At 41.4% G+C, this 24,513-nt stretch overlaps 1 protein-coding gene across 4 annotated transcripts; it reads right to left on the bottom strand.

Annotated features, from left to right (window-relative positions):
* Positions 1-440: 440 nt before the first annotated feature.
* On the bottom strand, positions 441-23,810 carry pik3r1 (phosphoinositide-3-kinase, regulatory subunit 1 (alpha)). Of its 4 annotated transcripts, XM_049474360.1 has the most exons (15): positions 23,494-23,810; positions 20,929-21,567; positions 12,446-12,541; positions 12,274-12,348; positions 12,058-12,189; positions 10,920-11,121; positions 10,320-10,402; positions 5,389-5,495; positions 5,184-5,278; positions 4,907-5,087; positions 4,552-4,820; positions 4,270-4,446; positions 4,085-4,159; positions 3,808-3,978; positions 441-3,664 (listed from the first exon to the last, which is right to left on the bottom strand). In XM_049474360.1, exons 2-15 carry the CDS (start codon positions 21,260-21,262, stop codon positions 3,475-3,477), a joined length of 2,187 nt encoding a protein of 728 aa, XP_049330317.1. In that variant the 5' UTR covers positions 21,263-21,567; positions 23,494-23,810; the 3' UTR covers positions 441-3,474. The 4 variants fall into 4 exon arrangements, with proteins under 4 accessions (XP_049330317.1, XP_049330321.1, XP_049330325.1 ...); XM_049474364.1 differs by lacking the exons at positions 10,320-10,402; positions 10,920-11,121; positions 12,058-12,189; ... (2 more) ...; positions 20,929-21,567; positions 23,494-23,810 and adding an exon at positions 8,339-8,756; XM_049474368.1 differs by lacking the exons at positions 10,320-10,402; positions 10,920-11,121; positions 12,058-12,189; ... (2 more) ...; positions 20,929-21,567; positions 23,494-23,810 and adding an exon at positions 6,992-7,280.
* Between the last annotated feature and the right edge of the window lie 703 nt (positions 23,811-24,513).

Genomic DNA, 24,513 nt, shown 5'->3' with positions numbered 1-24,513 from the left:
GGCTAAAATCCTCAACTGACAACAATAATTTCATAACTTGGATTTTTACAGAGCAGTCATTATTTTGGAAGTGGTTCATTCTTAGCACTGCAGACAAACACTGACAAGGTTGTGTATTACTGTGGGTTTCACACAATTCAAATTTTATCAGGCTTTTGAATAGTTTTTTTCTCATTAATAATGTGTGTATTTTTTACTCTGCTGCACATTGGCATCACAAGTGAATACAGCTCACTGATGCTGTGTTGATAGTAACAAGATCACATAAAAAAAGCATCCTGCAGTTTCCTCAACTGCACACATAGCAAAAGAACACAGTGTTCTGTAACCTCACGTCCCCAAGAGAAACCAAATCTGCATAACCTCAGACGTTTCAGCGCAGATAGAGGCGGGCTGCACAGAGCAGACCAAAAAGACCAACTAATCCACACAAAGGAGCCTTTTATTTTCTTAAAACACTTATTTTATTCTCTTTTTAAACAAAGCCAGTACAGGTCTGTAGAGGTTTTAGAACCGGGACACACTGGTTAATCTCAATGTTAGTATTGTGGTTACAATTGTCTGTAAATCAATGGCATACAGATTCAAAGGGGGAATCAGACTTTTAGAACTGCAGCACTGACTGCAGTAACAGCAGCAGCTCTGCCGCAGACAGCATTACAGTGTGAGGCCTCATGGCCAGGGGGATTAAAAAAAGAAAAGAAAAGAAAAAGACATGCTCACAATAAAAAAAAAGACAAAAAAACATAAAAATAAAATCTGATCTGACAAATGAAGAAGCTCACCCGATTTCGTACCAAGTATTCTTTTGAGAGCCATTTGGTTTACAAATGATGCGATTCTCACAGAATGAGATAAAGGGGAAGAACTCGGGGGATTTTCTTAACGAACTCTAGCATGAAAATCACTCGCTGCCAGATGACAGAACAAGTATCACTTTGAACAAGGTGCCTTACGTTTAAGATGCTTTAAAATATTATACAGTACTTTCGGGAAATTGGGCTTCTATTCCGAATTTTAATATCTTGTTTTGAAAAGGCAAAATTTATGGGAAAAAATTGTATTTGAGACAGTTAAGCCAATATTAGGTTCATTTGTTGTTCATGTATTAAAAGAAAATGAGAACTATGAAAAAGGCAACAATTAACTGTGCAACATTTAACACTTTTCTGTCTTAACTTGGGAAAAAAAGAAAACAAGTTAGCTAGTCCCTGGGAACTGACTGAACCACCTACAGAACTATTGCTGCTTTTTTGACATTTGAAAAACAAAAACATTGGGGACCTACAGGAGCTCTTCTTAAAATCTAACTGAAAAGTTCCTAAAGGTTAGCGGAGAGAAATCAATCATTATTTTAACACATTTAACAGTGCCGCTGCCCTAAGGTATTTTTAAAAAAACTATTAATAATAAGGAACTTGTTTTAAGGCAATCAGGCCTAGTTTAAACAAGGAATCAAATCACTTTAGCACTGACCTGGCTTTGGTGGCAAAAACTGGCTAACAGAAGAGCGAGCTACAGAACAAATAACGCTCATTAACGAGTTATCAAGCTGATTACTTGTGTCACAATGATGTTTATTTATGAAAGAAATTATCATTGGATGCATATCTGCAATAAAGACACAACTCAAGCTGGAGGCGAAGCTCTATGCCAAACAGATTTCACCAGTCATAAAGCTTAGAATACTGTAATTCCTGATGAGTAGTTAATAAAAAGACAAGTGACAATTGTGGCCATCAAGCTGGGGAGCAATAAAGGGGGGGAAAAGTTTTTCTTCAGTTGGTTGAGCTAGCATTCATCAGCATTTTGTGAGAAACAAGAGAACAAGAGTAGTATTAGATACAAGTCAAAATGAGTTGATCCATCCATGTAAACACTAGTAAGGGTTTTCTGATACAGAAAAAAATACTATGTTGGTAAGGAATGAAGGGGTTGTTAACTCTTTCGCCATCAAAAGTGGGTCATCACAATTTCCATCATTCCAGAGGATCAAATCACTTTGCTCTTTTTTTTTTGTGGAAAATTAATTCTCAATAATAAAAAAAAACTTCTGCCATGGATTTTGAAACAGTAAACTACAGCCTAATGTGTTTTCCGATATGAATTCTTCAGATTTCAGAGATTGAAAAGATCAGAAATTTCTTTGCACTGAAAGATAAAGAGATCACTGGTACTACTGACAGAAGCAGCACTAAAGTCCTCCAGGCTCTGCCTAGGAAAATGCTTTAAGTGAAAAAGACTAATAAAATACTCTTCTTTCATTTAACCAGCTGCTGATAAAGAAATCTGTAATAAAGCATAATTTCTGTTGTAAAACTGAAGCCATCTCTGTTGGCGTACGTTTTGACACTTAAAATATCCTCTTACTGTCATAAAAAAAATTCAAGCGTTAAAAACAAACAAAAAAAAAAATTATATTATGGGTAGCAACATGTAAAATAAAATCACAACTTTGCAGAAAAGTAAGGGAGATACAGAATTTGCATAGCAGATTAGAATACAACTGAGAAGGAACTGAGCATTTTTTTGGTACAATATGGTTTCATCACATATGTTCTTTTTTGATGATGTCCTTATGTACAACAACATGAAGGATGTCCATTTCAGGTCCTTTAACTTGCTTTGCTAGTCCGTAAAGGTGAGAGATGGAGTAGAGTTTGTCACTGTAATGCTTACAAAGGAAATGCCACACATCCTGTCTTCTTGTCTTTGTTTGCTTTTTTCGTTCCTTAAAGATGTGACGTTCAATTGTTCGTACAACGTGTCCTTAAAACGTGAAAATAAAGAATATACTGTTTCGAAAGTGCCATCTTGCTACATTGATCAGCTGATTCCATGGTCTGTTCATAATCCAAGTCTCTCTCTCATGTCACATTGAACACCCCAATCATGAATAGCTTTCATATACTGTGAGTTTTGGTCACATCACGTCCACACGTACACACACGCGCGCGCACACACTCACTCACTCACACACACCACATCTCACACATACAGAGGGAAGGGTAAACCCACAATGAACAGGTGGGTAAGGGTTGGGTTAGGGCTCCGGGTAGCATTAAAATAAAATAAAATAAAAAATAAAAAAAAGAGAAAAAAAGGATGCACTCCAGAGGTTAACGTCAACAGCTTTCCACATTCCAGCAGCAAGTAAAGCTTTGAAATGATCAAGCACCATTTGGAAAAGGCCTCCAAAGTCCTCCACTTTGGGAGAGAAATAAAAGTTCAGCAGTTTCCACTCAAAGAAGAAAACTACATTCAATGCTCGCCACCACTCCTGAGTCTCAGTGGCTCAAACGTCTTTTTTTTTCGGGGTTTGGGTTTTATCGCCCGCAGATGGCCTGCTCAGAGGCGAACAAAACAGCCCTCCGTCCTGAAGCCAAAGTGGAGGCATTGCCATGCAAGATGAGGCCCTCGTCTAAACTCCCATTCTCTGTGAAAGAGTCCCGAGAGAGTTCTGTTCACTAGTCCTCATCGCCTCTGGTGTGCGTAGACTGGGTATGCTAACGTGACATTCAGAGAGTCATTGTGCTGTACGAGAGACGTGTGCTGGTAGTGCAAGACCAGTTCCTTCAGCGAGCCGTACAGGTTGTAGGGCTCGGCAAAGCCAAAGCCTGTGGGTGTTTTGTTGATGACGCAGTGTTTGACCTCGCTATCCACACTGCAACAGAAGAGGAAAAAGCACATTTTAGACCCCAGAGTTTGAGACGCTTAAAAGATATAGAGACTAAAAACACACATTATCTTTATGGACCCTATGCACAGATATAAATAAGCTCTAAAAGCCAGCTGAAAGATACATACACAACACTGCAAGCGTAGCAGCCAGGTTTGCTGCTGTCTCGGACCAGGAATGTGCCGTCTCTCTTGCCCCGCAGCAGCGCTTCAGCTTGGATGCGGTTAATGTTCCCGAGCTTCCAGGAACGCTCATCATGGTGTGGCAAGTCCTCGTCATCCTCCACCATTGCGTATTGACTAGCGCACAAAAGCAGAGTCGATGAGCATCGGGATAAGATTTCTTACAAGAGTGCCAACAAGCAAAGTACCAGGTTTCATGTTATAGAATGTAATGAATACTCACTCTTCCTGGTTCTCATTCTTGATTCCAAGCCACTCGTTGAGCTTCTTTTGTCTGACTCCTTTCTGTGTCAACCACCTGTGGTCCAAGAGCAAGGGAAATGTTTTAAATTAGAATCATATTTAGCTAAAATATAAAATGCCATCAAATTATGTTATCTAGGGTCCTACAAAAGTTAAGGCACTCACATGAGGTATTGATCCCTAGTCTTCCTGAGCTGGATGAGATCAGGCTTGATGCTGTTCATCTTCTTGTCAATTTCCCTGTACTCTGCTGCTTGCTTCTTCAGGTCTTCTTCCAAGCGACGTTTACTGTCCACAATTTCACTGATGCGCGATTTTAGCTTCTCGTAGTTCACCATGATCCTAAAAAGCACCATTTAGTTTAATTACAGTCAGAACAGGTCGGTTAGCTTCCTCTAGGGGAAGGTTCTGTTTAACACAGTATTGGATTTAGGTTTTAAAACTCACCTCTGGATCTCTTTCTCGTTGCCTTCTCTCCTGAACTTCTCGATGTACTCTTTGCTGTAGCGTTCTTGCGTTTGACACTGCTCCTCAAAAATCTTTATGGTCTCATTAAAAGCTTCAATTGCAGTCCTTTTCATTTGAATTTCTTGTGACGTTCTAGTGTACTCCTCATACAGTCTGTCGTACTCTTTGTTTTTCGCCTGGAACTGCTGGTGGTACTCGTGCAATTTTGTGCCCACAGCTTCAATATTGTCCTCCTTCACCACTTGATCCTATGACACACAACACGTTTTAGATCTCAGTGCCACACAACAGTTGAGAAAGATCCCCCACTTCCATGTATTACATGAATAATTACCTGTTGGTGCTTGGACACAGGATACTGCAGTTTCACATCTAGTTTGGGATTGTACTGGGCAAGGGATTCGTGCCGATAGTGGTTGATCAGCTCAACCACTGAGTTGAAAGTCAAAGGATCTGAAAACCCATACTTCCCATCGCGATGAAAAATTTTGATCAGCTTGTTATTACCTCCTTTCCTGTAAACCAAATATTACAATATTAGAAAAAATCAATATAAAATAAAAGTTTTCTTTCTGGACACACAATATATGGTTCTTTGTTGTACAACTTACCTCAGAGTGAGGGTGTAGTCCCCATGCATTTTGGTGGAGGCATCGCGGACCAAGAAGGTTCCATCAGCTGTGTCTCTCAGCTTCTCATTGACCTCCTCCCTGCAAAGGAAGAAACCTCAACATTAGAATGTTTATATGAGGTCGCATTTGAGTTTCAGTTCCTGTGAAAAAGCTGCAAAAGTAAGACAAACAACTGAAAGTGTACTTGCCTTGAGATGTCGCCCCAGTACCATTCAGCATCGTGAAGAGCCATGTTGTTGTTCATACCGTTGTTAGTCACAGGGGTTGGTTTGGGTGGCTTTGGAGGTAGTGCTGTAGAGAGACGAGGACAGCAGGTTAATATGGGCTAGGGCTGATTTACATTCAAATGGACCAGCACCACTCAAGGTCATTTACATGTGAAACATGCCTGGGCAAGTATCTGACCATACTGCTCGGACATGTCTGACCTCACAGAGATCGGCGTTTATAATATGTTTAACATTTTTATAATATTTTTAGTTGAGTTTCATCCCATTGAAACAAGAGTGCAGACCTGATAAAGGCTCAATCATTCAAGCATACTCCATTAAAAATCTCACATCCAGCTTGAGCAACGATCACGTTTATAACGCATGCAGAACCTTTTGCATTTTGCTAGATTCCCACCCCCACCTCTCCTTTCCCTTTCCACTTGATTAAGCAGAGCTGAAAGAATGCCGATGCTCTCTTGATCTCCAGAAGGGAAGCTGGTCATGGCTGAGGGTGAGTCAGGCAGAATGAAGGATTTCATTTAGAAGGAAAAAACTGAAACCCGCACCACTCCTTCATTGCTTCCAAGGAAAAGGGGCAGCAATAAATCAGAAATAGAGCACAGCATGTGCCTGAAAGGTTGCCTGATTAAACCCAGAGCCTTATTTTGACATTCAATGAGAAGGGAACCAAGAGCATGACATCAAGATGGCCCAAACGGAAAAGAGAATTATAAATGATACCTCATACATTGGTATACTGGCAGGTTCCTTAACCGTCACAACATACACGTCCTGATACATGCAAGATGCTTTCTTTCAGCAGCCATTGAGAACATGTTGCATCATTGGTAACAGGCAAAGGCTTGCAGCTGATTGGCTGCATGGCTGAGTGACAGGTAGCTGAGGAGGCTGTGTGGTCTCTGTGGAACACGAGGCAGAGCTCGAGCGGTGGGCTATTTTTATCCGCCCCATCAACTAGCGACCCACTCTCTCTCCTTTGTTCATTTCAGTCACTAAGCATTACTAAGCTCACTGCAGTGGCAGAACAGCAGGCTCTCAGGAATTAATGTAGGTGTATTGAAAAGAATATTGCAAATTTATGCTTCACTAGTACAAACACTCATATTACTGTGTACAATTCTTACAAAAAAGAGAACAGCCTTACAGCCAAATACTGCAATTATGTTGCTCGCTATCAATTATTAACAACTGATACAATCTTGCTCACCAGGCAAGTGCACCTGTTATTTTATATAACCAACCAATCATCCAACCAACGCACAACTACATTAAATGTCCATCATCAAGCACAAACTTCAGCATTTACCTGGCGGGTCTACTTCTATGTAAAACAGCAGGTCAGTCCCACAGCCTGGATCCAAGCCCGGACAATCCGAATCGGTCATAGTTAATTCTGTTCTGCACATCTAGAGCCGACAATTTCCCCTGCAATTTTCCATCCAAGTTATATCTCGAGGAGGCTACAAAACTCTTGATTTCTTCATACGCAGCTCTGAAATCGCTTTTTGAAAAGCCTGGAAGACCAGGGTCAGCTGAAGCCATTACATCACTTACCCCAGCCAATGGCACTGCGGGACTGTTGCTGGCCACTCCTGCCTCATCGCCCACTGCTATATCGTTCATTTCCTGAGCGCAATGATGTCATTGTAAAAGTGCGCTGGCTTTTTCCAGTCCAGACAAAAAGGGGTTAAGAAAAGGAAGAAGGGAAAAGAACGCTGCCGTCTCATTCAGTAGTATCCAGTCGATTAAATGAACGCGCAGAGTCTAGAAAAGACCAGCTCTTCAGAGCAAACGACTATCAAACACAACGCACGCGCAACGTGCATGATAGCGCAGCAGCTTTAAAATGAAAAGAGGATCTGGTGTCTCGCTCTCTTTCACACTCACTCTCTCTCCTCCCCCCCTCCCTCCTCTGTCTGTTGCAGGTCTCCTTGGCTCCTCCTCCAGTGAGTGGGGTGGTTGAGACTGGCCTGTGTGCTGGCAGGCAGACAAAGGCTCTGCGCGCTGATCGCTGCTGCAGCGGCACGTAGGCAGCTGCTACGTCAAGCACATGGCCAGGTCACTGGCAGGCAAGTGCTCGCAAATACCGTTCATAATCCCCCAAACACGACACTTGGGTGGGGTGGGGGGAGATCCAGCCGCCCAAGACTGGGGAGGCACCTGAAATACACAATTCTCAGTAGGGTTAAAAGAAGCCCCAGGAACATGGCCTATTGTCCCCTTCACATGACGGGTCAGAGGAAAGGCTAGTGAGTGTGTCAGATGTAGCAGGGGAACGCTTATAGACATAATAATGCTAGATTAACTATATCAAGCCAGTAACAAAAATATTAATGTGCTCATTCTACTTGCTTTTACTATATGGATTTGAAAAAGGAGGGGAAAATAATCTGTCAGAGCCGTCCAAGTGATGTAGCAATATGTCCCCTCACAACTCAATATTTGCTATCGATGTTGAAAACGCATTGATCCGACCAATGCAACTTGTTCTGCACACATGCTCAGTCATGTCAAGGCAAGGCCAGGCTAAGTTAAACTGGTTAGCCCACTTTTTTTGGCGTGTCTTGCTCGGAACTGTGCTGTCACAGAGTCTGTACTTATCGACCATCTGTGAAAAAGAAACCAAGAGCCAAGGAACGCAGAGATATGGGCCTCATCAGAGAGAAAGAGTGGGACGTGGAATGGCGCTGCTAAGAAAAGAACTTAGTCTGACTGCCCCACTAACTACCACTTTCAAAAAATCTGTCTACCTCCACTCAGCAACTCAGACCTAATTTACACCTTAACCCCTAGGCATCAATTTGTACATATATATTTTTTTCTAGACAGAACAGTTTCTGCTTCAACGACAAATAAAACACTTTACAACAAACATTCTGAAGTTTCAAACAACAGACTTACGCGGCAAATTGTGCATGTTTTGGAATCATTCAAGCCAAACACCCGTCTGATCAGCAGAAAAATAAGATTCCTTGTGTTGTAAATCCAAAAAAAAACAGTCTCCTCGGGTCCTTGAGAATCGTCCCTTTAAGAGCCTTTAGCGATTAGAACCTTTAACATATTTCTCTTAAAAGAAAAAGGCAACTGTTGTAATGAGAGCAAACTCCAGGAACATCTTCACTGAAGCAGGTGCAACAGGCTGGAGCCTCACAGTCCCGATGTTCTACCACAAGTGATGGCACTGATGGTCAGCAGCAAATAGAAAAAAAGCTGGGTATTGAAGACTGTCCTGGGGAGGCTAGTTAATGATTGCCGGTGGGTCGCTGGTCTTGCCGCTGAACCTCTCTAAAAACCGGCCCTGCAGTACGCTCGTGCTCTCACCACTGTGCTGGCTCGCAGGCTCCAGTCTTATGATTAACTCGCTCAGGTTCAAATATTTGCTGAGCTTGGCACTTTGTGTTTTGGGAGGTGCGTGTGGTGGAGGCATGAGAGGGGAAGGAGGGTGGAGTAAAGTCCTGAGAAGTGTGTGCGTGTGTGTGTGTGAGGGAACAGCCACTGCTTGCTTGGGAGCTAACAAGAGTGCTCTGTGGAGCAGACGGTGCCTCTAGCCAACCAAATCTAAGTGGGCCTTTGGCCACTGGCTTAAAATAGTCCGCCTGTAACTGGGAGTGAACAGACATGCACAGACACACACATGAACAGACAGCCTGACACACACACAAACAGCCCACAGTAACATACACAACTTCAGTCTCCACCACCATATGTACAGGCAAAGTCATGTACAGGCAAGTAAATAAAACACAGCTAATGAGCACAGTGGCTTTTATGCTACCCCCAAAAGTGTGTATGCACAAACATAAAAAAAATTAAAATAAATGAGTAATAATTAGAAAAAAAAAAAAAAAAAAAAAAAAAACACAGGAAGAAACTGGGCTGCCCAAACAGAAAGAAGGGGAGTGAAAGTGTGCGTTTGAGCCCTGCCCAGGCTCCTGCAGGTGCGAATTACCGACAGCTGAGCAAGACCCACACTAGGAGGAGCTATAAATAGACTCTAACAGGTAATAAAACCTTTAAAAAGTACAGTCACACACACACTCACCCTCCTCAGAACCACCTCAAAGCACTGCAACACTGCATCAATAATCAATGAGGAGAAAAAAACTTGCATTTTGTTCAGCTCAGCTTCATAGTTCTCTTGCACAACTTGACCCACAAAAGGCAGGGGAGTGGAATACTAATGTTCTGCAATGCGCCTTAAGTCATTAAAGATTTAGATCAGCGTGCAAGTTCTGAACTCCATGGCAAACCAAGCAGGGCTGCATGCAACTTCCAACAACAACCATTCAAAGTCCGGCTGCCTTCCTCAAATCTAAATCCTCTTGAAAGTTCTTTTGTAAGGTTCCTCACAGAGCCGGCTCCCCCTCACTGAAGCGCAATCACATGACAACTCGAGGGAGGCATCTGGATCTGAGCTCAGAACACTTTTCCCAGACCCTTTTCACCTAAGCCTGAAGTCATGCCTGACACAGGACATTGCTGATGCAGGGTCATTGAGAAAAGGCAGTGCAACAAATAGAAAGTTGCATGGCAGAGTGCTGGGAGCTGTGGTGCAGAGGCCACTGCTGCTGCTGCAGTGCCACCACTTTCACATTCAACCTGACAGACGTGCTAATAATAGCGATAGGTCTCCTGCTGCTCGTCCCATCCGCAGCCTCCTTAATACTAACACAACATACTGCTCACTTTTGCTTATTCACCACACAAACCTCCCATTTCAAACATTAATTTCATGGCTTTTTATCCCCCCCATCCCTTTTTATGTAATGAGGAATCAAACCCACCACAGAAGCGCATGAGTGAGCAACTAATGCAGAGCCACTACACAAGATCTAGAACATTAATATGGCAAGTAAAGAAAGAGAGAGAAAGTGACATCTACCTGGAGCTGCCTGGCTGCTGCTCCATTCGCTGGTCACCAGGACCTCAAGGATCCTAATGTGGGACTCAGGGTTGGGCTCACAGCTAACAATAGAAAGAGAGGGTAAAAAGTTAAAAGCATTTCTGGTCACTACTGTTAAACATTGGGATATAAGGGTGTAAGAAAATATTATATATATATATATATATATATATATATATATATATATATATATATATATATATATATATATATATATAAACTATTATTTTTTTCAAACAACAGTTGAATTTTAAGTATGTGTTCGTTTATTTTGTGTTGTGTTGTGTTTAAACCCTAACCACCAAATAGCAGTATCTTCAGATACCACTGTGCCGATTGTATGCATATGATGGTGTTTTCTTTAAACTAAGACAATATAAAAGTAGATTTAAAATAAATACAAAAAATATATAACCCTTTATGGTATGCATATCCTTTCCCCAGGTTCTTGCCAATACCCTGCCCTATTTCCTTCTGTATAGTCAGTCCAATCTATCCAGTGGGTGCTTGGCAACCTGTCTGTGTAGGAGTATGTGATTTGAGGTTATATACAGCTTAAAAGTGAATGAGCATTAGTACCTGGAGGCTTGCTGTCTGAACAGCGTGGGGCTGAAGATTTCGGCAAGGGCACGGGCATTCAGCAGGTTGACAGCAGATGCCTGGCATACATGAGCAAGGTGCCTTAGAAAGCACTGCAGCGTCAGCCAGTACTGAGGTGGCATTGCTGAGGAACTGGCAACCCTCCGCAGGTGCTGTGCACACTCCTCTGAGCCCTGCACCTCTGCAAACCAAAGATAAGGAGACACACAAACACACATTCACATTAAACTCTCTGGTAATAGTAAGGAGAAGGGGCAGAAACAACTCCTTTAACATTTGCTGCACCTGCTTGGCATCACTGTACAAAGCATGATCTAAGCACAAACGTGCTTAGAGAGGGAGGTGAAGCAAAGGATTTCAGCAGTCAGGTGGAAAATTGTGCTCAGACAGTTTTGAACCGCAGAAATATGAGTGTGACAATGACGGAGAAGACTAAGGTACACTGTGAGTTGATTGGCTGAAGTGTCAGATGCAGCAGATAAGTTCTCAGCCTTCTTTTAGGTCCCATTAACCACAGATATCCTGTTCCGCACAACGTGACTGCATGATAACTGGCTAGAAAAAAAGAAAATAAAAGGCTGCTCTCACTCCTTAAACCTGCAATGTGTTTGACATATCTGAGCAACTGACTGTTCCTTAGTGCAAATAGAGCAGATAAGACCATGCTTTTTGCCTTGGGTAAAATTCAGACACTTAAAACACTGACCATATTTGCATAACAGCTGAAATGTTTAACACAAAGCAGAACAGTACTGATAGCTATCTGCTGGGGCAAGTCTATGGGCTGTGAGAAAGTTGGAATAATTTGCATAGAAATGCATATATCATTTAAAAGTTGTAGTCACTGTAATAATGGAGAAAGACTGGAGTCACTGCAAGCAGTCTGTAATACTGTTTCAAAACAAGAGCTCCACCATAGCATTAAGTTATTTTTTTTTATTACAAGAGCTCCACCATGTGGTATCTGAATTACAATTTCACCAATAGAGGTGACCAAGGTATTTTAAAATAATAAATTAGAAAATAAATGTCATGGTGTTTAAATTATTTTAAGAAAAGCAAAACAATAGGAGTGATTTATTCAGTTTCAAAGAGAGAAAGGTATAGTGTATTTTACCTTGAACAATGTGTACCATGTCATTGTAGATGGCAGAATGGATGACTGGCTGAGGCAAGTCCAGCAGGTATCTTCTCAGACCATCACACAATGTCTGCAAGTCCAGCTGCTCCAGATCCATGGAAGGTGGGTCTAAATCAAAAGCCACCATCAGAAATCTGCCAATAATGGCTCAAAACAGACATAAACCCTGTAATAAAACACACAGTTACTCACCACCATCAAAGCACTGTCGAACATCCAGTCCTCCTCCAGCAGTGAAGTTTCTGTAGAGAGTAGGGTTGTCCAGACCTGCACAGAGAAAACAATTAGGTTAGAAAACAAACAGAGATGAAAGACAGTGGATGGAAAAATATATATATGGACAGAATGATGGAGATGCCCTTACCTTTCCTCTCTATAGCCTCGAGCAGTTTAAGCAGCATGGGTGGGGCAATCTCCGGAGGAGCAAACTGCTCGGTCAAATCTAGCAGGGTGCTGGGACCTGCAAGTGAAAAGAAAGGAAAAAAAAAAAAAAAAAAAACTGATGAAAACGGCCAACATCCCAACATGGCCACTTGCACAACCGTGCCAAGTTCTCAAGAAATATCAAGGCCGGCCATTTTGTACCCATCAAACAGAATGAGTGTTCTGCCTGGAATGCAGTAAAGCAGTCTTTGAACATATACCTTTAGGGATTTATGTACCATGTCAAAATAAAGCAGGGTTCAGGTTTTTGGACGGCACATCTAAGAGTCGTGAGCGCATATGCAATGGCAGCGACACAACCAAAAGGGAAAGAAGAGTGAGCAATGTAAGTCGGCACTAAGCGGAAGGATGCAATTAAGTCAGGACTGGAGGTGGCCAGGGAGGCTAAGCAAACAGCAGCTAACGGGCAGATTCTGGTAGAAGGAGGAGGGCCTGGGCTTTGGGGCTTCTTATTCTGATCCAACAGCACAGGTGTACACTTGAAAGGGCTGCGGGCCCAGTGGGCTGCTTTATTTGGATTTGCGGCCAGCAATTCAGAAGGCCAACGTTTCTCAAAGGCCTGGCTGTTCGTAGTGCTGGGAGGTGGCAGAGTTAAACGCAAGCAGTTATGAATGAGCTCCCTTTACATTTCATTCCATTTTTGCACCAAAATTGCTCCCTTCAAGTACCTTATCCATAGTTGCTGTGGGGCTGGTGAGTGGTCCAGCAGAGAAAAACTGGTATGCATAGATGAGCAGTCATTTAAGAAAAAATGCTTTAGGTGTCAGCACAGAATATCATTCACCAAGGTGGATACACACGGCTTAAAAGAACATGCTACACCACTCTTTCTTATGACAAACACGAGTGCAGGTCACATCCAAAAGGAGGAGAGCATGTTTTTTTTCATTTTCTAAGAAGTATGGAAACACTGAGATACAGGAATCTTCCTCATATAATGATTGAAGAGAGCCTTGCTGTTCCCATGCTTGTCCAAGGTAACTCTCAGCAGAGACAGACAGACACCCTATCCATGGCTGCTCTATGGCTAGATCCAGCCAGCTGATTCTCAGAAATGAGATTCACAAAAGCTAGGCTAATTTTACCCTCTCTCTGCTCTACTTAAGGTCCTACTCACAAATTACCAATATGGATCTTTTACTGATGCTTGCAATCACTTTTAACACATGCCAAGAGGTGTCCTATATGTTTGCCTGTAGGAACGGGTATAGAAGAGATAGCAACCTCTTGCCCCATTTACCGAGAAGAGCTTCTACAATAATGCAAGAACTATCACCTTAAAACAAAAAGCACTAAAACCAAGCTCCCAAAACAGGCGATTCAAAAACAAAATTTTGGTTGACTTGATTAATTTATTAAAAAAAATATATATATAATAAACCATGGCATATGGGCATGACACCCAATGACCAAGAAATACATAAAAAAAACTCTGAACCACAGACTCCAGAATTCCAGAGTGTCTTGCATTTATTTACACCGGTGGGATGAGCATGGCTACAGAGTCACGGGCAAAGGAGGGGAGGGGGATTATGTTGCTTCCCGGGAACTTGGAGCGACCCGATAGCACTGGCCCTCGGGGCGCTCAGATTGAATGACACCCAGAAAAATTGTTGAAATGTTTCGGCTCATCGCTCCGACATTTCTCTGAAACGTCTTTCCCAGACCAGTGATCAGGTGGACAAAGAAGGTGACACTGAAGGACGGAGTCAGTCGCACAGGACGAGGGACAAGAAAGTCATTAATCCTAATGCCTGCAGGAGGTTTACTCACCCCTCTCTGGGCCCACTAGTCCTGCCTGTGCTCACGCCACCCTTATCCTCAGCTTTGCTCAGCTTGCTGACACTGTAAGAGTATCAGGCTTGCACACAGCAGGCTTCCTTGAGTTCAGGATATGCACTCCAGCACGCACCCAGCGTTGCTAGAAAGCCCAGGCTGAAACCAGTGCCAAACAATGAATGACCATAGGCTGAGGAAATTTGGACAGATTGCTATATTCACAGTCAGTCAAACATTTATACATTGTTTTTAAGGGGTCACCATCCCCCCCCCCCCCCCCCCCCCCCAAAAAAAAAAAACAAGATTCTCAAACAGCAGGAAAAGGGTGCATGTGTTCATAGGGAACAATCAAATCGAACAGGCAACATGTGACGCGGCGTGAGGTCTACTTCACCCAACCAATAGGAGCAGCTGCTCCGACTTTAGTTACCAAGGTAACACCAGGAGGAGGAATAGGGCCCCAAGAGCAAGTCCACACAGGCCTTGGGCTGTATGCAGCAAGCACTCATTTCTATCCCATAGGATTCAGGGGTAGAATAACCACAAGTCTTCTGCAAAAAAGCATGTTGTGAAGCGATGTCTCATTCAGAGAGCGCATCTGAACTGGCTGAACTGCAGAATGTGGACAGAGAAGCCCCATGTAGAGCTAAAGATAGCTAGCCCCAGATTTAAAATTAGGGGGTCTGCTCATGTAACCTGCTTTTCCATCTTGCTCTGCTCTCTTAAATCATTTAGTCGTGGCATGTATCCATAATACGTTTCCAAGGGTGAGGTGAAGTGAAAATAAATAAACAAACGAATACATGACTTTAAAATGGCTCTTCACTAAATAAGTGTGAAGGTTCTTTACCAATTTTAAGGTTTTCCACAACACTCCTACATGTTTTATACAAAACGTGTTTTTACAAAGGGCCCTTTGATTTCAGCAATGTTTAGAACGCTGATGGAAATCAGATTTGTGACTTATGACCAAATATGACCCAAAACACCTTGAATTGAGGAAAAAAAAAATATTGTATTTGAAATTAAATTGAATTTCATATAGCCATTTCATGGAAACAAATGTGGTTAATGGTTTTTGTAAAACTCTTTATTTGTAAGAAAGTAGCCACTTCTTGGGAAGTAAATGAATCTTACTGGAAAAGCTCTTCACAACAACTAACCAAAGCGGGACTGTGTTTCCTCTATTCAATCTAGATTCAACTTGATTAGGCTGTATTATAAGCCAGGAGAGTAGACCACACTACTGTGTCACATGCAGCGAGCCACTGATAAATGACACAGTGTCTCCCTCTGTGGGTGGAAGAGAAGATCTCTCATGGAGCACAGATAGTCAAAGTATACAAAATATCCCACTATAACAGCAGTGGAAACTGAGCAAAACAAAGTTTTTCTACCTTTGCTACCTTTTACACTTTTAAGCCACTAATCATATTTTCCCCTATATAAATCATGTGAGACTGCCATATAGCCTGCCTGCAGGCATTGAGGAAAGCAACAGAAAAAGACCTTTGTGAATGCATTGGACCTCTTAAGGATTCTTGTCTGAATGTAGCTGACCTTACATACCCTGAGAAAGGGGAAAAGCAAAATGTGTTTTGGGTTTATTAGTGACACAAGAGTCAATGTCAACAGCCCCCAGTAGGCTACATCTCTGAAATCTAGCTCAGTTTATATTGCTTCTTTAATGCACGTCACATTACATACGATATAGGAAGCATGGTCCCATATTCTTTTTGAAAGAGCTTTTAAATGAGTTTAATACCATGAACAAATCATAATTTTAGGAAAAGGCTATTTATTTGTTCAGGTTTTAACTAACACACATCACACTTTGTGCTCTTACCGGAAACAAAAATAAACAAATCTTTTCAGCTACATTTAAGCTACAAGCACAGTTCTACAATCTACTATATCTAAATATTATAATATACTATATTCTTTGACTCACTTGGGACAATATTTTGAAGTCACACACATCTCTTTTCTTGATAACACAACACCTAGATGTCTTGTCAAGTAAAGAAGAAAAAGAAAAAAGTTGAATCATGCTGCTAAACTTTCAGTTATCCATGAGCAAATATCAGTTCTCCTTTTCTTTCTCTCTCCCTCCTTGCAACGTGTTGCTAATCCAGAGAGAAGACATGCTCGACCTCCAGTAAGAAGATTTGCCAATTCAGCCCTGCTTCTCTGGAGGCGATCAGTAATGAAAGGCACATGTGCGCGCTCTCACGCACAGGGCCTCATAAACACAAGCATTTTACTGCAGCTCCCAAAAGCCATGGCCCAAGTGCTTATTCTGGGAAGAGGGGAGTAAAAAAAGTGGAAAAAAGGGAGAAAAAGAAAGAAAAGGAGAAAGAGAGCCTTTAAAATTATTTTTATACATAAAAAATAAACATTATGGACTACAATACCCACTCTTACATATAAAACAGAGAACTAAATTTTTTTTACATTAAAATGCTCAGATTTCAGTAAATAAAATAATATATCTACACAGTATTTGTAGGTTATAATTTAACTTATAACTTATAAAAAACTGTATATTGTGCACTTTCAATCCAAACAGAACTGAAGAGGGTTGTGGGGAGTGGGCGTCTTTGGGAATTGCCCGGCTGTTAGGTTGCTGAAGCCCTTTATCTATAACACACCCATTTATTCTGAATGACATGAAACACTGAGGAATAAAAGACTTCCCGAGCCCTTTCCAGGGCACATAGCGTACACCATGTTTCAAACACTGGTCCGGCGACAAGCAGCCGTTCAAGTGTGCTCAGCATGGCTGCTTCTTTCACAACAGCTCCTGCTTACTGCAATCTACACACAGGGACAATTGTACTGGTTCAGCACAATGCTAAATCTGTCCACAGTGCAGCAGTCCACCAGGCTAGCCCACAGGAACGTACGTCATTAAGACCACAACTGCAGTCTGGCCCCAGCGTTTAGAAAGGAGGGGGTACTCTTGTACAGACATGTTGCAGGTTGAAGCATTTGTTGGGTTATCTTTTGGGGGACAGGAGGGGGAGGGATTTGGGCTAGGGTGTCTCACAAAATAAAAGGGTGTCTGGCCAAAATAAAATGGAGAAAAGTGTGTCTACAACAAAACATGAATAGATAAATTGTGATTAATTTATTAAATAATGCTTGACTGACGGCGAGTGCTATTAAGGGTGCAATAAAATAATGATGTATGGAAGTATCTCAGTATGTTTTGCAATACTGTATCTGTTATATTGGTATTCAGATCCTGTTGTAATTGTATATAAAAAAATATATATACATAACATAAATAATATAAAAGTTTTTATATTGACAGATTTCCTACAATTTGATAATAAAAAAAACACACATAATGTTGCTTACAGTAGGGTTATAACATAATATCAGAATATTTCAGGGTATTTTTGGGATAACACTAAATTAAAAAAAATATTTCAAGAATACACTACTGCAACAAAATGTAAATTAAATTTTATTATTGCATTTGATATGGCACACACTACTAACTGAGATTTTTAAAAATACAAGAATTATCCCCAGATTTGTCAATGTCAACTCAATTCAATGATCCAGAACGTCATGATACTAATGACGCACTCTATATATCTCCATATGCCCAGGATTAAAGTAAAATTAATGATAATGGACAGATATAATCTCTAGTAGACGGGGGGAAAAATGAGAACTAGGAAATGAAAGTTTTTTTTTTCTATTGATAAAAAACAGCAAGAAAGTAGTACCCTGGTGTGACAATTAGGGATGGCGATATTGCACAATACTTCAGGGTATAATATTGGTCACGATATTTAAAAATGTTGGCGATCTTATTTCTTATTTCGGCACTGTTTAATTTCTTATGTAATGTTAGATTATAGACTTATATTTCACTGCTTACTCGTTTTTTAACATTCATTTTATGGAGCATTTAGTGACATATAATCCCAAGCTCCAATATGATTCGAATATTTATTTATCTTTATATATTTAAAACATTATAAATGTAAAAAAAAAAAATACTTGCTAAGAAATAAATCAGCCCTCAACACTGGAAGCGAAGTGGGGGAAGGAACATGCAACCCCCAGCTGCTTACTCCTGGGTTAAGGGGAAAGTGCACATTCTTTGTGAAGCCGAGCAACAATTCTCTCTCAGTGAGCGGCTTCATGCAGCAGATGTTCTGCCGAGCGCTGAAGAGGCCCCCGAAAAGGAGAAAGCTACATTATCTCAAACTCCAGCTATGCAACATGTACTCTACCCTGCTATTCCCTCACTCATTTGGTCAGCCACCCCAAGCCATCTACATTTGCACGTTAAGTTAAATGAGAAAGTAGCAGTTGTAAATGTAACATCCAGCAAAGGGCTGGGTTCTGGCCTGGCCTAAGCACATACAGTTCCTCTTGCTCTAGAGGCCCACAAAAAGGAGCACATCAGTGTTTTTAAAAGCTCGGGAGCCGGAACGGGCTGGAATTCCACATCTGCTGCTCTCTGAAGTAAGCCCCTGTGGCTTGGAGTGAGCACAAGAGAGAGAGAGCAGGAGAGAGAGAGAAAGAGAGAGGGAGAGCAGGAGAGAGAGAATAAGCAAGCTTACAAAAAAGAAGCCCACACTTTCGACCCTTCCCCTCACCGCCTCCCTTCCTCTATCCATCCCCGGCTCCTCTCCCTCATTCCCTACTTGAGCTGGGCCCAGTCCCAGAAACATTATCAAAACATTAAAAGAAGGAGGAGAAGGAAAGGAGGAGAGAAGAGAAGGAGGGACAAGAAGGAAAAGTGAGCAAGAGAGATCTGCCAGATCCTTCAGTGGCAGGTAATAAATCACAAGCGCTGTGAAGCAACAAGAATCCAGGCTGCCGGCCCCAGGCCCCGGCCCCACTGCTGCAGGCCCCAGCTCCTCTCTCTACATCTTCTGGCCACACAAACACAGAGACTTTTCTTCTCCTGGTGCCACATTTGCCCTTGCGCTGAGCTCTGGGGCTGCCACTCAACACTGTCAATGTAGACAGTAACCCTCGCCAGACCTTGCAGGAATTTCACAATCACGTCCCATGGAGACTTTGAGACCCCAGAGAAACCTGTTGCTGGCAGGAGGTGAGATTTTTCATCCAGCTCTTAACAAAGAACAACCATGCTAAAACGTAGCATTTGAGCATAGCAAACCAAATCTGTTCAATCTGAAAAAATTGTTTAACGTGCAAAGTTTAGTTTAAGTTCTACAGTAGAGATGCTTGCATAGATAATGAGTTACGGAAGCACTGCGGAGACTGGATCAGTAAATGGCCTAGCTTTGGAGCAATGTGCATTAAAAAGGGACATTTCAACGTTATTTTTGCATAATTCTCTTGATCTAGTCTGCATTTAGCTTTGCGCCAGAAGCAGCTGTAGTCCATGTTAGGAATTGTTGGAGGCAACTCCAAAAAGTCAGAAAACATCTACAAGTATTTTCAGATTTCCGGCAAAGTGATAGAGTGGGGCTGTGTGTGTTTTTTTTAGCATTAGCCACAAAAAAAATCTGCACCAATGAGAAAGACCACATTGGGTCAGGAAGTAGAAGATAACTTGCAGCATACTGATTTTACCACCAACGAGCAGTCTTTTTACGGAGCAGCAATCTCTCACCTATAATCTAATGTTCTGTGTACTGATCAAAACACATCCGCTCACTCTGCCTCCATGGCAACACAGTTTCTCTCTGCATTTCTTAATCAGAACCTAATGGAACATATTAAGGACGAAAACCAGTGACGCACTACACGCAGCATTGGCCAGGCCTGGTGTGTGAGCCCTAATTTGTTCAATGTCAATTTCCCCCTACGTGTGAGTGGAATACGCCATGGTCCCCGAAACATTTTAGAAAGGGTAACCGCCACTTCTAAATGTAAGCAAATATCAGGGTAAGGATATCAGGGCTCTACTGCTAAAACAAAGAAAAACATTACCATACTATGATCAGTCACGCTTATTTACAAATGCAATAACATCTATAAAAAAAACAATCCAACTGGTCTGAGATCAGAAAAGTAGAGCATTTCACTCTAAAATAGTAGAGCATTTCCATAATCTTGCAATCCCTAACTGAGCTTTAGGATGCTTGAGTAGGTGTGAATGGGGCTATGTAAGGCTCTAAACGGCCAGATCACTCAGCACTGTGGTGTGGGAACACAAAATCCAACCAAAAACATGCCAGACAACTATACAGCACACATTAACGTATAGAGGCCTTCCTGCAAGTCTGGGCTTTCTGCCATGTTTACAATTCTGCCCTGTGCTCGGTGCAAAACTTAAATATCCTGAAATAATCAGAGAACATCTGTATGCAGCAACAATAAATCGTATTTGCTAATAGAAGATTTTAGAGTGGGTGCCTATTTTAGAGAGGTCCAGCGATGACTGATTTGGACACAAACAGATTTTACTCACGGCTAAGCCAATCTAATGAAAAATGGATCTTCAAATTATTGAAGAAATATTAAAAAAATAATAACAATCGAACACAAAAACACTACTTAATTTCAAGCTGAAATGAACAGAGTTTTATGGGTTGCCCAAACTATTTACACTATTTTCCAAAACGGTGCACCACTTGCAGAAGTAACATACAGTTTAAACAAAATTTTATAATAACTACTCACCTCCTTGTTCGGAGTCCGAGTCATTCTTGGCTGGTCCTGGAGCCACGGGCAAAGGCCTGGGGGGTCTTGGTTTTGGGGTTGGAGGAGAAATCTTCTTTTTGCCAATGAACTCCACATAAGTACCAGGGAAGTCTCCTTTTTCCTGAGTCATTTCATTATAACCAGGCAGCCAGCCTATCTCCTCAGGTCTCTCTTCCAGACCTTCACTGTAGCCAAGTGCTAGGAGGGCCCCTTTACTCACAATGAGAATGTCTCCAACATGAAGATCAATGTCCTCCTCTCTCTCCTTCTTGTAGTCATATAGTGCTCTGTACTGATATCCTTCTGCGCTCATCTTGATATCTTATTATTTATTCTGGTTTTATGTCAAAAATGTTTTCTCCGAAAAGTTACTTTCGTTCCACAAGTTCTTTACAAACCACTTTATTCATATGACAAAATATCTACCAATGGTGATAAATGCCTTCCTCTGAAACCTATGCACTTAGTGCTTCAACATACTGTAGTATCTCACTCAGTGAGTCGTCCTTTAGGTAAAACTGATTCTCCAGTGATCCAGAGCACCTTCACGGTGCTTCACACACAATTTTCCCATCTGTGAAAGATCTGCTCCAGTGCTTTGGCTAATGCAACCACGACCTGCAACACAAAGAAGCCATTTTCTAAGAATGATACAGCATAGTGCAGCACTCACAGTGTGAATAATATAGCTTCACAAATAAAATCACAATATAAACAAATAAAAAACATCCATAAAAAACATGTAGATAAATATAAAAATCACACTGAAACCATCAACTAACCCAACCACAACATTCTATATACGCACTATTCCTATGTATAGTGCAATGAGAAACTAAAGTGCATAGAAATGCATTGGAAATATAAGCAAGCCTAATAGCCAGTAGGGGTGTACTAAATATATGGCAACAAAAATAACTTGGCCGAAAACCGCAAAGGTACTTTCAGTCAGTTGGAAAAAACACAGAATAGTTTGTGCTAAACATTTTTATTTGCGCCTTTTAGGTATATCTGATTGGGTGTTAAAATGTTTAGTGTTCAATATTTTTCGAAGTGTAGTTCTGTAAATGCGTTCACTGACATTTTTTGACAAAACACATTGTGTGTGCAATAGTGCAAAAAAAAAAAAAAAAAAACATGTTCTGATAATCACTAAAGGCTCAGTTCAATACATATATTATGCACTGAGCAAACACAAAAAAATGCCATGAAAATGAGCCAAAAACTACTTTAAAATCACCAACTTACACTGTCCTAAGTGCTTAACATTGTTTGTGGTCAAATTAATACATTGCAACAGTTACATTTAGAACCAAACAATGCCTTTCTGGTCTTGTGTCCAACTTTCCCCCCCAAAATGTGCTTTATTGTAGGCTCATATTTGTTCTAGTGGCGAAATTACATTAGTCCAGGACCATAGTACAACACATCACTACACAAAACAAAAAAAGTGCATTTTTTGTATACCTTCCGCCCTCAGATTTTTTTTTCTGCCTAGCTAACATCTACATATAGTAGAGTTCTCTTGAACTCACTATTTCTATTTATTTATGCATTACGTTCTGTTCTATTTAATATACATTATATAGTTCCGCACGCTGGTGTAATCCTGATGTACAGTAATGAACTACTATCACAAGCAGTTTAATGCACATAGCTAGGAACGGCTAAGTTATATCTTGACATGTGCAAATGACAAACATTGTAACTTTAAACTTGTACACGGACTTTTTCTGATATACAATCAATCTCCTTTCCTGAATTCATTAAAAAAGCTCTGAATTTTCTCATTCAGAAACTTCCCCTACAATTAACATGTATGTATGTCTCTGAGTTGGCTACGTAGGCTGTGTAATGAGATACAGCAAATGACGCCTGAGAAATCCAGCAAGACATTTGAGAAGCCTGCACGGGCTCTGGCTAGCTTACCATGCAGGATTAAGAGTGTTCAGGATATTATAGCTCTGTACTAAGAGCGGGGGTGTATGGAAATAAGAACGTTTATAAAGCACATCGAACTTTTAAGGCAGAAAGATTACTGTGGTATAAGATAAACTCAACGCTAGAGGACATTAGTTAGTAGCCACATGCTCACCAAGTTAGGTTAGCTAGTTAGCCAGCCTCCACACAGTGCTAGTTAGCTAAGCTAAGCTAGCTAACGTAAGCTCAAAGGCTTTGTGAGAACTTTGCAGACTTAGTGCTATAAATAGACGTTAAATATAAGCAAATGTAACGCTAAAAGCTACTAAAAATGCAAAATAGTGCAAAGGAAATCGCGTTAAAATCTTTAAAACGAACTAAACCATTCCCATTCCCGCTGCTGGGCTTCTCCAATGGAACAAACTGTTCCAGATGAGCCGAACAACGAAGTTACACCGAACAAAAACCGTCAAAACAAGCGATTTATACACGTAAAAGTTGCTCACGTCGACGAATTAGTAAGATATATTTACACATAAACTAATACTAAAAACAAATATCAGTTTAAATACGTATTAAACGCATATACGAGAGCAAAAAAGTGCAATGAACCGTGATACTCACTTCGGAAACTCGCAGCGGTCCGGTCAGAGCTGGCCCTCGAAAATCCTTCCTTCCCGTAAAAACGGCAGTTAGCTAGCCTAGCTAGCCGCGTTAGCTCTCAAATATAGCTCTCCTGACGAATCCACAACCGCCGAGTCTCGACCAAATCCTCTCCAAACGGCGTTTTTCGACGAAATAACGTCCACAAGCCGAGTAAATTCCCCTCCGAACAGCGTTTTGCACTTATTTTGAAACTTAAAGAAGACGCTCGTCCGCGCTCCTACAGTGCCGACTCCGCCCGAGCGAGCGACTGTACGGACCAGACCTGTTCTCAGGCGCTCCGAAATCCAGCCACGTCCATCAAATTGCGTCATGATCCCAGCCTATCCTTGTCACGCCCTCGGACAGGCGGGCTCCGCCCACGCCGGTACGTGATTGGCCGCTGCGCGGACTGCTGCTCCGCACGCAACGCAACTGGCTCACAGGGAACGTCCCTAAGAAGTTACGTAACTTCCACATGTTAGCTGACTGGGTTTTTTACACTGTGGGCTGCAAAAGAAACTGTACCGCATGTAATTCTTTAGAAACGAAAAGATTTAAAATAGCAAATATTTTTCTCGCTGTAAACCAAATATTTGCCATGTCTCTAAGATATATATGTTTTGTTATTTCTGGACTATGGACACATATATGGAGCATGTAACTAATTGCTAACTATTTTATTATTGGTGTTATAAGTATTAATCAATATAATCGACACACAAGTGCCTGGGAGAGAAGTGCAATGGGAGACGGGTAAATGCTCACTCACAGGTTACACTCAATTTAGTCACTTAGTCTTAGTCTCCAAAAGTGCCCAAACACAACAGATTACACATTTACTCTCTAAATATCAGTACTTTCCACATTTAAACAACATTTAGACGTTTAAATGCCTGCATTTCAAAACTTATGTTCAGCAGTTTTTATGTTTTTTAGAGATGAAGGACATGGCAGAAATAATCGTTGACTAATTGACTAATCAAAAAAATAATCATCAGA

Source organism: Astyanax mexicanus, chromosome 1 (genome assembly GCF_023375975.1).
Source record: "Astyanax mexicanus isolate ESR-SI-001 chromosome 1, AstMex3_surface, whole genome shotgun sequence".
Classification (NCBI taxonomy): Eukaryota; Metazoa; Chordata; class Actinopteri; order Characiformes; family Acestrorhamphidae; genus Astyanax; species Astyanax mexicanus.
Note: the sequence above shows the minus strand (reverse complement) of the source record. Positions and strands in the feature narration are given on the sequence as shown.